The sequence below is a fragment of the Mytilus edulis genome, chromosome 9 (genome assembly GCF_963676685.1).
Source record: "Mytilus edulis chromosome 9, xbMytEdul2.2, whole genome shotgun sequence".
NCBI lineage: Eukaryota > Metazoa > Mollusca > Bivalvia > Mytilida > Mytilidae > Mytilus > Mytilus edulis.
The window spans coordinates 62,315,909-62,331,821 of NC_092352.1; the positions used below are offsets into that span (position 1 = coordinate 62,315,909).

The 15,913-nt window shown below is 32.0% G+C and overlaps 1 protein-coding gene across 1 annotated transcript; it reads right to left on the reverse strand.

Annotated features, from left to right (window-relative positions):
- Window positions 1-1,131: 1,131 nt before the first annotated feature.
- On the reverse strand, window positions 1,132-12,658 carry LOC139488759 (visual pigment-like receptor peropsin). Its single transcript, XM_071274644.1, has 6 exons — window positions 12,438-12,658; window positions 8,236-8,395; window positions 4,751-4,878; window positions 4,040-4,136; window positions 3,322-3,532; window positions 1,132-2,337 (listed from the first exon to the last, which is right to left on the reverse strand). Exons 1-6 carry the CDS (start codon window positions 12,517-12,519, stop codon window positions 2,101-2,103), a joined length of 915 nt encoding a protein of 304 aa, XP_071130745.1. The 5' UTR covers window positions 12,520-12,658; the 3' UTR covers window positions 1,132-2,100.
- Window positions 12,659-15,913: the final 3,255 nt, after the last annotated feature.

Genomic DNA, 15,913 nt, shown 5'->3' on the forward strand with positions numbered 1-15,913 from the left:
CATGAGGACCTTTCAAGGTACGCACATATCAAATATAGTTATCCTATTACTTATAATAAGAGATAATTCAACATTACAAAAAATCTGAACTTTTTTTTAAGTGGTCACTGAACCATGAAAATGAGGTCAAGGACATTGGACATGTGAGTGACGGAAACTTCGTAACATGAGGCATCTATATACAAAGTATGAAGCATCCAGGTCTTCCACCTTCTAAAATATAAAGCTTTAAAGAAGTTAGCTCACACCGCCGCCGCCGGATCACTATCCCTATGTCGAGCTTTCTGCAACAAAAGTTGCAGGCTCGACAAAAAACCGTGTGCTTCTCAAACGTAAACCGTTTTAAAAAAGTTATGACTTATATGAAGAAGACCGACTGAGATCGACATTACATAAGAGTTGCGGGTCAGACTCACCATCACCATATTTGTCATAAGTCTCGACTCACTAGGGGCTAGTTTCGAGGTTTTAGATCTTTGGGATGTATCGATACCAATATATAGTCGTCTGATCGGTTATTTTACCAATTTTGACATTTTGACAAAGTGTGAAATCGTATGGCAGACGTTGTATGTATAGCAGAAGACGCCCAATTGCCAACACATCCAGTCTCGCTCCTTTTAGATTGGAAGCTTTTAGAATTCATGAGATTCCACCAGCTTTTTGTTTGTTACTTTGAATTGTCTCTTCCTAATCATTTACCATATCTAAGCATTGGTCAAATTACTGTTACCTTGATTTATTACAAATAGTGACAACAAAAACGTCACTAAGGCCAAGGCTGGACTATGGTTGATGCTGCTTCATAATGCCAAACTATTGCTTTTTTGTATATTACTTTTTATAAATTAGGTTGTCGGGTTTCCATCGCATTCTTAAATTAATGCACAAGTTATGTTAATTTATAGTATCATTTTTTGTATTGCTTTATTTATTTAATGAATGGCTATTATTTATTTTGAATTTATTGAACCATAAAATTAATTTTTGACTCTTCACATTGAATAATCCGCGAAACGTATTATGTAAAATGTGAAGAGTCAAAAATTAATTTTATGGGTCAATAAATTCAAAATAAATTATTGCCATTCATTATAAATAAATTTCTATCAAAAATAAGACTCAAAGAACTTTTTATATTATTTATATTAACAACAACAACGTACGTACACACATGTTGGCGTATAAATACACAACGTCAGAGTGGGCGTGTCGCCATAAAAATTGACAACATTGAAAATAAAATTAATACTTTTAACCAATCAGAAGACAGTAAATACACCAAATTTATTTATTGTTTTATCTAACTCTGAATTGGTCATTAAGTCTATAATACTCAGTACACTATGTGTACACAATGAAACCTGCTCCCAGTAGAAAATATAAATGTTTTTTGTGATTGTGTGCAGTAAATGTTATACCCCGTTAAAAATGAATAATTGCTATCTGTTTATGTTTGTTCTATTGTAGTTGGAAATGTGTATGTATCCTGTATTGCTTTTCCTTCCATGACCATTGAGTGCATGTAATATCTTTAATATAAGCTTTGGATTTCAAATATTTTGGCCACGAGCATCACTGAAGAGACATGTATTGTCGAAATGCGCATCTGGTGCAAGAAAATTGGTACCGTTAATTTTATTATAGATTCTTTCAAGCTTAGTTGTATATAGAAAAAAACTCTCTGCTCTAAAATATTTTATTTCTTTTTCATCTAGAGCTTCATTTACCAATTAGCACTTAAATTGTCTTTCTTTGACGAGTACAAAACAGTACGTCAATACACATTGTTCCTTCAAAAAGCCACAGTTACAATTATGCATGCTATATATTTACACGATTATATATAATTCGTTGCAAAACAATAAAGTCATTGAACAAATCAGACAACTTAGAATAATATAAGGTTCCAAAACGAGCAAATGTAGTTTAACTAAAATATAATTTGCCTGATAAGGTTTTATTCCTTAAGGATAATTTCAACTTTTTTACAGCCTCTTTGTAATTTTTGAATTGACAACAAAATACAAAGTTAGAACTAGGAATTTTGATCTTGCGACCATAAATTGACCGTATTGGAACCTCATAACATTTCAGTCATTATTTCTCTTTCTTTGCGGGTTCATCTAAGTATCCACCAAGCACGCCGTCTCTGATCTTCTCACTTGACAGCAAGTAGCCAATAGGGTAAAGAGCAGTACATCCTTTGGCGAATAATGGCGGAAGTGACGCAGCCAAACTAGATACTTCAGTGGAATCAGTTATCATTGACCAGCACATGAACATTCCATATGGACCCCATCCAATTATTACGAAGACAAGAAATCCAATGCAAATCTGAAACAAAACAACAAAAACATTCAGACTATTTTGATATCTGACTTAGAACATAATATTATTCATGGAGAACATTAGTTTCCGACTATTAATTCAAACTGAGGGTAATATTCCTCGTTTACAGTGATTATATATTTGAATAAACCATGTATATCATATCAAATATGTAAAGTTTGGGATACTACCGGGGATCTTCTGATTTGTGTGTGTGTGTGGTGTTTTATGTCCGAGGTCATTAGTTATGTCTCGGGTTTATATATCCTTGGACATGATGGTACTGAAACAGCTCATTACACAAAAGTTTCTGTCATCGGAAATGATCGAGAAAAAAAAAGAAAAATCGTAGTGGCTTGAAGGAAACACATACTGATGTATTAACGGTACATATTAAAACAATTTCTATGATAATCCTACATTTTTGTTAGATCTATGATAACATTTTAAGTTGGTGTCCTCGTCTAGATGACAAAAGTAATTTTTATACCAATTCTGATTCTCTACAAATGTCCTGGATGTGGCTAATAGAATAGAAAAAAGTAAATGGCTTGTTTATCAGTAAAACAACACTGTTATTGGGTTATTGTAGGTCTTGATTCTGGAAAAAAAATCTTGAAATCAAATTAGGGGTCTCCAACGATGTTCTTTGAGTTCAAAATTTGTTTGTCGCAGATCAGCGAGAAACCTGTCGTTTGCCTGCTTATTTATTGCAACACAGATATAAATATTGTATCCACACAACGTATAATTGTTGGTATTTTTTTCAGTAGTTTTAAAATACCATTCTGAAATACCAAAGTAGCAATGGATCCAGTTTACTGTAGCTTTGTGGTATAACATTTATTTCTACATATCTACAAGTAAGTTAACATATCAGTGTGGATAGTATGTTTCGATGTTTGACAAGGTTTTCTACAAAAAAAATTCTCTGGTTATTTCTATATTTCTATAATTTCAATACATGAACCTGATAAATTGAATACATACCCAACGTAACTGATAATTGCTCAGCCATTCATACTCCTGTCCACGGGTAACAACGATTGGCTTCTCTTGCTTGGTTCCAGATATACAGACTGCTGCGACAACGTACCAGAACAGACTTCCAAGACAAATACACAAACCATAGGTCAAGTGACTGGTATCTTTTTGTAGCCAGTTTAGTCCGCATGCTACTCCAGATGCTTCAGGGGCATAACTGTAAAAAAATATTTGAAAATTTGGTGGGAAAATCGAGTAATTTTTAAAGTCTTTAAAAATAATATTGCCCGCGTTTACACTTTAGCGAAAATAAATTTCATTTTTGATTTAGAAATAGTAATCTCCAGGATTGATTGTTCTCAATTAATGAAAAAAGTCTGAATTTGCATTATATGGTTCTATAATCACATTCTTGCTAAATTTTAGATATCGTATGTACCCCCCCCCCCCCCCCCCCTGTACGTTTAACAGTTGCCTTAGTCCGACAATCAGTATATATATGGGCGTTGGTGATACAAGCATATCCGTACGAGCAGATTAAGATCCACGAAAACGATGTTTTTCGTTGCGTTTTAATTGAAACAATAGTATGAAGTTTCTTCATATCTTAATTTAATCATGAAATAATCCAATTCTATAACTGATACACGCATTTCTTTTATTAAAAACTGTTATCACTTAAACCGTATGCATGCATAGCATATTGTATACATATTAAACTTACGAACTCCATCCAAATAACGGGAAGAGAGCCCATAGTAGTGATGTAATCCAGACAACGAGGGCCATCATCCACCATGTCATTGTTGAAGACGAATCGTCTGCAGAGGAAAAAATAATAAATAGTGTGGATTCATTTATTTTTGTGGATACCAATTTTCGTGGCTTGAGGAAAACTTGCATATTCGGTGGATATATAATTTCGTGGTTTTGGCAAATCTGCATTCCTTCCTTTGAAAATATGTCATTCGTTGAACAATTAAATTCGTGGTTCCCCTGTACCCACGAAATCCACGAAAATTGGTATCCAACAAATATTAATGAATCCATAGTACGAGATTGTTGTTGCTTGATCCCCAAACACATTTCAAATAAAAATTGCCCCTTAGTTAGGAGTCTGTAATGTAGTGGTTGTAGTTTGTTACTGTATAGCGTGTATTTTTTCGTTTATTGTTATGCACATAAATCAGAACGGTAGTTTTCCTGTTTGGATTTTTTTCTGAATAACTTCGGGGCCTTTTGAAGATTGTTTTTTTGTGTTTCGGGTTTTGCTTATTGTTGAAAACCTACGATGGCCTTTAAATGCATGTTAATTCTGTGTTCTACGTCATTTGGTCACTAGTGAATAATTGTTTCATTGACGATCACACCGCATCTTTTGGTTTGTTTTATTGTCCAACAAGTATTGATATACCGTATGCATAGATATACTTACAGAATTCTGTGTAACGCACAGAACAGTATCTCTCGATACAAAGGGCGATAACAAAACCTAACGCAGCATATCCAGCCGTGTAGGACTCCACTCCATAAGCCTGACATCCAAATGTTTCAAATAGCCATCTAAAATGTAACATATGGATAATTTGTTTGTAAATGAATAAATTAATCTGTATTCAGAAGGGGAAAAACAGACTTTTTTATAGAGAGACTTCTATTGGTTAGTGCAACACAACTGATATACGATATATACTACAGTGTATTAAGTTCAAATAATATTGTATACCAAAACACATCTCTTTCAAATCAATATAATTTTATCAGTTTCGTACAATATATCTTTTATTAGTATCGGTGCTCAAATCTTTAGACTTGAATGAATTTTCCTCTATGCGTAGTACAGCATGCTTGTTAATTTCTAAAGAAGCTATTATCCTAGGGCTTGTAAAGTAAGACTTTGGTTGGCTTGCTTGCTTGCTTTCTTTGTATAAACGTTAGCTCAAGCATTGTTATTAAGATTGATATCAGCAAACAATGTATAAATGCATAGTTAAACATGTATATATTATATTAAAACTTGATTGAATATTATCACATTTGCAACTGTACAATAAACAAACAAAGCAAGCAAGCTAACCAAACATTTACACTACATGCATTAGGAAATTAGCTGTAAAGTTGTGTTGTATATGGATGTGGCTATCTGTTGTATTAATTCGTTTATGCAAATTAAAAATTTTAACTTCTGTAATATGTTTCTTTTAGTTTAAATATTTGAAGAGTAATACAAAAGCGAATAGAATTTGTTCTTACTCTTATATCACGTTCTAAAAGTAAATGATAAAAAAACCAACGCCGAACTCCAACGAAAGTCCCTTTATATGAAATAACAAAATCATAAGCTCAAACACAACAAGCAACTTTTACATTAATTTTCCGCCTTTTATATCTAATTAACTTTGCCTCCGAATAAGTTCCTCTTGGAATAATTAAAATTTGATATGCTTTTTAATCAGCTTCCATGCAACTCATTGTTCATGTTTTCTAATTTCCGATTATGTAAGTTATGTGCGTGATGTTGTTTAGCAGCATATTGCAAAGGTCATGCTTCTATCACTTTATATCTTCTTATGTTGTAAATAACAAATAAGAAGATACTATGCAGATGATTTATGTTGATCAATTTGACATGGTACAATCTACATTGTGCTTCTAATTTCCTAAATACTTTGATAATGATTGAAAAGTATCAAAACTAAAGCTGTTCTGACAAAAGCTGACTGTTTTGGCTGTTCTTCTTCCACCATCTTTATTTTGATATTCCTACAAAAGTGTTTTGCATTTATAGGCTTCTTTTTGGGGTTTAATAAGATCAAAGAAACGCTTTACGCGCACCTGTTGGAGACAATTCAAGAAACACTTGACAGAGCATAAATGAAAATAAAACAAACAGCTATGTGATAGTGCAACATCCTAAAACACAAATCATTCGAAAAATGATAACACCCGTTGAAGACTATTCAAGAAATACTTGACGCGCACATGTTGAAGACTATTTAAGAAACACTTGACCGCACCTGTTGAAGACTATTCAAGAAACACTTGACGCGCACCTGTTGAAGACTATTCAAGATACACTTGACGCGCACCTGTTGAAGACTATTCAAGAAACATGTGTCCGACACCTGTTCATGATATTTCAAGACACATGTATCTAGCACCTGTTGAAGAATATTCAAGAACCACGTATCGTGCACACATGTGGAAGATTATTCAAGAAATCCGTAACGTAATCACTTGTTGAAGATTATTCAAGAAACACGTATCGAGGGCGCAACTTGTTGAAGATTATCCAAGAAACACGTGTCGTGCGCATCTGTTGGAGAATATTTAAGAAAGTTGTGATGCGCACCTGTTGTTGAAGAACTATCAAGAAACTAGTGTCTTGTGACCTGTTGAAGATTATCCAAGTAAGATAAGTTGCGCACTTGTTGAAGATGACCCAAGAAACAAGTGCCGTGCACACCTGTTGAAAGTTATTTAAGAAAAAAGTGTCGTGTACATCTTTTGAATATTATTCAAGAAAAATTTGTCGCGCAGCTGTTAAAGATAATATGAGTGGGTTTAAACCAATTAAGGGGATAATTAAAACAACGACATAAAAAACCAAAAGCAAACCAGATGACTCCACAAATAATGCACAAAACATAAAACAGAAAACTAAAGACTATGCAACAATAGTCTCTGATCCACAGGCTCTAAGTGGACTGAGGTATTCCGAAATTATTAAGTTTTAAGGACAAAATTAATCGTAGTTGTAAATTGTTTTTCTGTTTGTACGTTTTCAGTGCTAATTAGTCGCTTGACCTTGTGCACTGGATAACAGTGCCAAGAACTAATAATTCCACTAATTGAAATGGATGGCATATTATTGAAACAAGACAAATTATAAGGATATAAATGAGTCCAGTCAAGCTTAGAAATTAATATCAATAGCTATTTCGAGATGATGTGATTAAGAAAGGTGATGTATACGTCAAAGAGTCAACAACAGAAAACCAAAGTCATCTGGTAAATACAGTGTACTGTCTTCAGCAACAGACAAGTGTCTATACAATGTTTATAAGCTATAAATCTGTAGAGTCCAGAAAATTTACTCGGATCTATAGGGAATAGCATGTCAAAAGCAGATACATTTATCATTTTAAACATCTCACTTTTTCAACTCAATCTAGCAGAGCAATTGTTATAAACAACGCGATACTACGGCGTAAACACAATTTGCGACAGTAAAATCTACGTTTTACGAGGGCCCAGCTTAAAATACAAATGGAGTCTGTTCTTGTCAGATATTTTCTTTATGTTACTTACATCAGATTCGTTTTGGGTATGTTGTTTTAGCTATATAAAAAAAAGGAGATGTGGTACTTAAGTGCTTTAAAAAACCATGAACTCTTTATTAGAAGTTATAAGAAAAGAAACTAACTGATCAAACAGGTGTATAGTCGTCCTTCGATTACAAGTGAGAGGCTTAGCTAGTATTAACCCAGGTTTAGGTCACCATTTTCTACAAATGGAAATGTCTGTACCAAGATAGGAATATGACTGTTGTTTTCCATTCGTTTGCTGTGTTTGAGCTTTTGATTTTGATATTTGATAAAGGACTTTCTGTTTTGATGAATTTTTCTTTGAGTTCAGTATTTTTTGTTATTTTACATTTGACTTGTCCCATAAATTATTTCATATATCAAAACTCTTAATATTCTTTCAATGGGTAGTCAACAAAGCCAGGTGATACATATATTATATTCCACTTATCAGAGAGGCAACATTTGGTTACTCATCCCAAAAGTAGTTTCTTATATTCGTTATTATTAATATTCTTTCAAGAAGCTGTGTTTTATTAAATGTCTACATATTAAAGAGGCAAAATTATTTGTATGTATTTATGCAGTAAGTGATATATCCTGATTTACTTACTTTCCTCTGAACGATGACAATCCAGCAAACGGAAATCCGAGACACACCAAGACATTGCTGAAACATAAGTTAATATGCAATACCTTCTTTGGTGCAGACACTACGTTTTCTCGTATGAACACATTCATTACCAAACAATTAGACAAAACTCCAATTGAACCTGAAAATAAATGAAAAAATATATATATATAAAAAAGAATAAAAAGAAGATTCAGATTCAATATTTTATTATAGTCTCACCACATACAAACATAAAATGAGAATCACATAAATAGATTAAAAACATTAAAACATTTGCATTGTATGCACCAATCTTAAAAAAAATTATGAGAGACTTTTAAGATATAATATATACATATAAACATATTTTTGCACATTTATATTTAAAATTTACAATATACATTTATATTAAACGACAGTAAAACATTTGTTTCCTTAAGAACTAGTGAAATAAAATACTGTTTCTTCTTAATAAAATATTGTTGCAGGTTTTGGCAACTATAGCAGCAACATTGTCGTTACTTATAGATTTTTCATTATCTAAAGAAACAGTTTAGACGTGACTGATCAACAGTTCCCAGAAAAAAAAGTCTTGGTTAGAGTTACAATAAGTGTACTTCAAAACAAAATTGAAAGATATCAATGAATACTCAAACTAAGTCGAAAACAGACTCTCAATGACTTGACACGAATAGAAGAACTGCGAAAAGTCAACTGTGTTAGTATATGCTTTCGCAAGAAGAAAAGACTTATATTGTATATAAAAAAGAAGATGTGGTATGATTGCCAATGAGACAACTATCCAAAAAAGATCAAAATGACACAGACATTAACAACTATATGTCACCGTACGGCCTTCAACAATGAGCAAAGCCCATACTTACCGCATATGTTCTCTTGAATCAGATCTTTTGCGAACTACGTAATTAGACTTATCACCGGGTTTTCTTTTGAAGCTGTAAGGTACCCCATGATGTCTATAACTGTTGACTCGTAAATAGCAATTCGACAAAATCTTTGATACTATCGTACGGTAATTGGTATTTTTTAAGGACACAAAATATAAAGACAAAGCAGGGAATCCCAAAAGCTTTCTTAATATGAAGCTTAATTAATTCTTTCTGTTCTAAAACTTCCTTTTAAATCAATTCAGCGTGATATCCTGATATTCGAGCAAATATGACACGATATTTAAACATCATTTATATTTCCTAATTAAGATTTCCTACTTTCAGCAAGAAGTAAATAGGATTATATACGGATCATAATTAACCTTGCTGTCTGTTGAAAGAGAAGCGAAGCAATCGGATTCCATCGAACTATTCGACATACAAGACACTATGCATTGCATTAGGCGTGATTAGCTACGAGATGAGTTGACAGTGCAGCTTACTGCATTTCCCAGTAAATGTTATCGAATCGTTATATATTTCATCTTATTATGTAGATTAAAAAGGCGGAGAACATTACAATGATAGTCTTACTGTATTACTAGCTTTATGTGCCGATTAAGTATTTAGTATACGTGCATGGCTAACCTAATTGGAAATATTCTAGATGAAAAATATCACTCTAACGTTTGAAGTGTTGTCAGCATCTATTGAACAGACATTTTCTCCATGTCCTAGTTAGTTAAGGGCTTAAAGCTGACCTAGATAGTCGACCACTAGAAAAATCGTCAGAAAATATCAGCAATCTTATATTTAGCTAGATATGTATGTAAGTTTTTAAAGTGACCGGTATGGACCTCATGTAAGCAACTCCGTAGATTGCTGAATATAGCCCACACCACTACAAAAATAGTTTGTTGTCAAACTGTGAAAGAAGTATTATATCTTGGACTGAGAATATATTTAGCTACTTTATAAAAGCAAAACAGATGATTATATCGAAGATATCCAAATTTTGAAAGTAGACGCTTATTTACAAATAATTAGAGTTAATTATCATAATTTACTTATATAAAAAGGGCAGATCACTCAATTTATCTCAGAACATGAGATCGGTTGTCACTTGTGTTCGGAATCGCTGTTTTACATATGTTCAGGACTTGATAATCAGAATAGATGACTAGACTCTTCTAGCATAGGAAAGTGGAGGCAAATAAAGATAATCACACTTTACTACAACAATGAACAACTGACTGACGCAGATATGTTATATATCATTTCAAAATGAAATATGTTTTGCTTTATTATGAATTAATCATAAAAGTGAAGTTACTAGCTCCAAACGTATAGAATCATAAAATAGAAAATAATTAATAGCTTTAGAGAAATTTAATTCAATAAACAATCCGGATCTTTACCTATGACAATTATCGTCATAATGGGCTCAACAATTACAAGCATGTTCAGAAAGAAAAAAAAAAACACTTTTGCGTCATCATCAACAGAATCCAAAGCGGCTTCTACATCTCCATGTCATTATTTAGCAATGAATTAAAAAATAATAATGTTAAAATCACAAATTAAGCAGTTTTAATTGAAACAATGTGCATGCATTGTACAAAAATATAAAAACGTAAATAAAGCAGATGAAAGGGAACATTTGGTCCACAGTCCACATGATATTGATCAAGACAAACTTTAGTTTTATAGTATTCAATTCAAATCTTTTCAATTATGTGTCTAAATCTTAAATGCATCTGGGCGAATGAAGTTCCTTCTTATGAATGACTGGTGTTTTGGCAAATACCACTCCATGATACTGTAAACCAACTTATTTTCGCGGATATTTTATTTCGCGTTATACAATTTAGTTCAATTAGCGGATTTTAATATTCCCGATTTTCTGATTTACTTGATAGATTAATAAAGATTTACTTATTCGCGACGATTTAGATTCGCTTTATTTTTCTCCTCGCGAGTCGCGAAAATAAGTTGGTTTACAGTATATCAGTAGTATCAAATATCATTGGAAATGTTCAAGTTAAACGTTTGATTTCATTCAGTTATTCCTTTGCTACCAAAAGACTACATTTTATGAAGCACAAAAATGATCAAGCTTCTTCGTGGAGTGTAAAAAAGGTATACCCATTTTAACAAATACCATGACAGAGAGGGTAAAAGGCGTATTCTTATGCATACTAGCAGAGCGGTGATATATATATATATATATATATCAGTCTAAAAACTGATATAATGTTTTCCTTATCTGCATAGTATCGCCCATTCTAGACGATCCGGTACGTAGTAAATTTGCTGGTTGGTCCTTTCTATAGACTTATATATATATATATATATATATATATATATATATATATATATATATATATATATATATATATATATATATATATATATATATGGACGATGTTCATTAGCTATAAGAAAAAAAACATGAAAAATATATTTGCTATTAACCAATTATCATCAGCGCAGTAGTAAGTACCAACATTTGTAGCACTCCGTTCTAAATTGTTAATTTACAAATAAAGAATCTTTTATAAATATAAATGTTTCAACTCCCTCAGGCACATTTGACCTTAGACGGATTTGTCTTTTATAAAATTGAGAATGGAAATGTTTGTATCATTTGTGCTTAATACGATAGCTTAGTTTCAACTGTTCCGGTTTTTATAAATCATTGCCTTTCAAATAGTCGACTTTGGGCTTTTAAAAGCTGATGCAGGTAAACCCAGACAGAAAGATGCGAAAATTGTATAGTGTTGTTTTCATTCTGCATAAGGTAAAATTAAGGATGGAGTATAGATTTACACTGCTACTTGACTGATAAGATACATCACCAAAAACTTTCGTCAGAATTTGAAGTTTATTTTATTTTTTCCCCAGATTGGCTTTAATTAAATTATACAAAATTTTGAGATTTTGGAAGTCTATAATATGCTATATAACAGGATAAAACAAAGTCGTGTTTAGTTGTTGCATAACTAAAAGCATTTTAATATAGTTGTTATAACTAAAGCTCATCTACGTGCAGTCATATAATTGGAGAAATAAAATGGAAAATATAACTAAGTATACAACGTACGTCAAAAATGAATGGAAATTCCTATAGTAAACAAAATGTTAATTTTCTGGAAAAGTTAACAATTCCACATGCATGTAGAAATTCTGAGATTCAAGGTAAAATTCGTCAAAATTGCTCTTTTCTATTGATCATTTAAAATAAAATATAGCTGTACAACAAATACAATAAGAAAAAAATATTGAAAATGAATAAACGAAAAATTATCTTACCAAGAATAAAATATAGACATCCTACTCCACGATGTTCCAAATCTGAAAAATGTCCACGACCAGATCCGACGATTGTTTCCATCTTTAATGTTCGATCATCAATGTATATAAGATGAATTTGGCTTTGTCGCGAAATCTGCTTATAAGATTCACCTGTCACGCTATTGGTTAATATATATATAGCGCTGTGACATACCGTATTCCGTAAGAAATGACAGAACTGTGAGATCTGTCAACGAGTAAATGTGATTCTATTTAACACCTTGTGTCAAGTATCAAATAATCGTTAACTATTGATTGTTGGCTCGTCTGGACTATAATTAGTAATCGACTATATAACTAATTTCTTATTATATAATTCCTTAGGATTAATGGATTTTTTTTTTATATTTCCTCAAATTTTCTACAATAAAAAAATCTAAAATAATTAGTTTTAAGAACCAAATTTTGTTGTTGCTATTTTAACAATCAAATATAATTTTCTTCGTGAAACCATGGAAGTATTGTCAATATAATACTTCCATGGTGAAACCGAGGACGTATAACTAACGCAGGCCCTTGGTGGAACTATTTCAATTCAAATATAAATTGACATGAAATATTTCAAGCAGCCTTTGACAAATAATCAAAATAAGACACACAATAGGTGTAGTCAAAAAATAAAACAAGAGCAAGTCAGTTTGTGAATAATTTCGAAACATGGAAGAAGAAAAAAACGCCGACCATCTTAATATCCTCTTATAAAGTTCCCCTCACTTTGAGTTAAAAATGGTAGGTCTTTCGTTTTTGTTTTCCTGGAGGTAACTCTTGGATAGAATGCTAGCAAATTATAGAGTTAGCTCCCCTTAATTGTTTAAAAAAAGAAACCAATCTTTATTTCGTGAACCATTGCACATTGTGAACTTAAAAGAATGTTAAACGGGTTTAGTTGGTCATGTTTTCACCACTGTATGATTCGTGAGCAGATTGGCACTTAAATGTGACTGGACTGAGTTTTATTTGATTGATTGCTCTTAGGGAAAATGTTCAGTGGCAAATATTATTAGTTACATAGTGTGTTAGTGACCTAATACGATATATACGGGGTCAGTAAATTCCATATTGACCCCATATGGAATTTATTACAGACCATGTATATGTCGTATTAAATCACTAGCACACTATGTAACGAATTTATCTTACTGACTTTCTTAATTTCCTGAATTTAGACTAGACCACATCTTCGTATTTTCATATTAAAGTGTTCTTAGAAATGTATAGGCGGTAAGATAATTATGTATATTGATTTAGAGATGCGAACAAGTTTAAGTAGATATAAAAGGTAAATTGTACAATGTTGGTTGAATGGAAAGAAGACCAGTGCATTGTGATTGTCTCATGAAAAGAGGGTGATGTTGGATGGGATCGACAGTTTACCTTGCAATGGGAAACGGAACAATCAGAGAGTTGTTGGAAGTATACTCAACAGACAAAGAAAGTTATACTTCCCCACACAAGGCATAATTTGATTTTTAAACTTCTGTTTGCTGATTACAAATAAATTCATTATACTCTTACCTCATCTTCCTGTATCTATATAACGATCGATTTCTACCACACTAAACAATCTTCGAAAGAGAACGTTTAATATGAAAATCTATCGTGATATTTTAACGATTAAATGTTTTCAAAGATTTTAAGCCCTAAGAGATTCAACAGTAAATAAATAATGCTTGTTTCTGTGGTAATACCTTTCAATAATTCAAAGAATAAGCGTTTAAGTCATAACATAAATGTTGGTTTGATCGATTTCCTTACATATTTAAGGTAATTTAAAACTTAAATAAAAAAAATATTAAAATAAATATGATTTTAACATCAACAAGATAATCATGGGACCTGTCTAGTTTTAAAAAAAACTATGACACATTGTCTTTTTGGATTTGTTGGTAGTTTCTGTCTCATTGAGAAATATTACATATCAACTTTTTTCGTGTAGAAGTCTGAGACCAGTGTGCTCTGTTTTTGTTTCTTATGGATTCCGAGAGCAAAAGCAAACAACAAAACGGACCTTCAATATTCCTTCAGTATGAGTGATAAAAAAAAATTGTCCGCAAAACCGCTTACTATGCCCGAATCATTCGGAGAAATTCGATCCCAATTTCTTAAAATTGTGCATATTTTTGAATTCATACATTTAGCATATGTCCCGATTCTGTGCTGATGAACTCTGATACATTCAGAGTATTGAGCAGTTTAGTTTTGACTTGAGAGTTTGAATGTCTCACATATACATTTTGAAAGCTATCATGCTATCAGCACGTGCATGGTTTTTTACTTATTGGAATATTTCAAAAGAATTTAAGAGTCAAGAAAATCGATATACTACTGTTCAGTCGGAAACCCGGTTGAAATAGAACAAAAGAATCGAAGCTCTTTGTTAGAGAAGGCGCTAAATGCTTACTGTAATGTTTACTATAGTGACAAAAAAATTAAAAGTTAATAGAAACAAACAAAATTACAATTTTCTTCTCAATAACGAAGTGTTTTATTTTAAAAACACTATTTGCATAAGTTTTCAATTTATCTAGTACATAGTCAAGCAAAACAATTAGATATCAAGTCGACGACATGTGTAACTTTCAAGTTGGATGCAGACTGAAATGCATAACCTCCGATTTTTTTTTAAATTTACCACGGACGGAAAACATATCAATCTAATAGTTCAGTAATTTTCGTGTCGTCCTTCCAGTATGTGACCCAAGAAAAAAATCCAAAAAATGGGTAACAATTGTATCGAAAAGAGAGAATCGAGTGCACCTTTTTCTGTTAGGGCGTGTTTGAGTTGAATATTTTGTCTTAATATCGTACAAAGCAAGAATATTTCATACATCGTTTCGCTTCAGATTCTATCATTTTTGTATATCAAAGCTACAGGTTGACTTTATAACATAAAAAAATCACAGTACTAAAATATGAAATATATGGGTCAAGTGAATACCGATCTAATGAATCACAAAAACAGAGTAAGTGTGTTCGAATAGCTATTTTTTTTACTGAAAGTACTTGACGACAGTCTTTCAAGTTGGATGATGAAAATGCATATCTTCGAAAAATTAGAATTTTTTGTGTGTGATAACCAGGGTTTATAGTCTTCAACCACTAAAAAAATCTAGTCTGCCCTTCCACGAAATATTTAATTAGATTTTTTTTAAATGTTTATGAATTTTCGAAAATTCCACCTGACAATAGTTTTAAGTTGAATCAATGCAGATCATTAACTGATGCTCATTAGCTAGTTGATACATTTGTCTTTTAAAATACAACTGACATATAAGGATCGTAATGGTGCTATGTGGATAAAGGAGTAGGTCCAGTAAGACCCCTTTTTGGCCCCAAAATATAGCAGTTTTACAAAATTGTTAAAATGTAAACTTTCAGTTATTTATTGGACAGTAGAATGCTTCTGCTACATAAATATGGGCTGTTTTTGACAA

What these genes read in the sequence shown, in the direction of transcription:
- LOC139488759 (XM_071274644.1), bottom strand. Translation starts at nt 12,519, where the DNA reads ATGGAAACAATCGTCGGATCTGGTCGTGGACATTTTTCAGATTTGGAA. An exon ending in ATGTCTATATTTTATTCTTG is followed by an intron (nt 8,396 to 12,437) that starts GTAAGATAATTT and finishes ATTTATTTTCAG; the next exon opens with GTTCAATTGGAGTTTTGTCT. An exon ending in CCGTTATTTGGATGGAGTTC is followed by an intron (nt 3,533 to 4,039) that starts GTAAGTTTAATA and finishes ATTTTTTTACAG; the next exon opens with TTATGCCCCTGAAGCATCTG.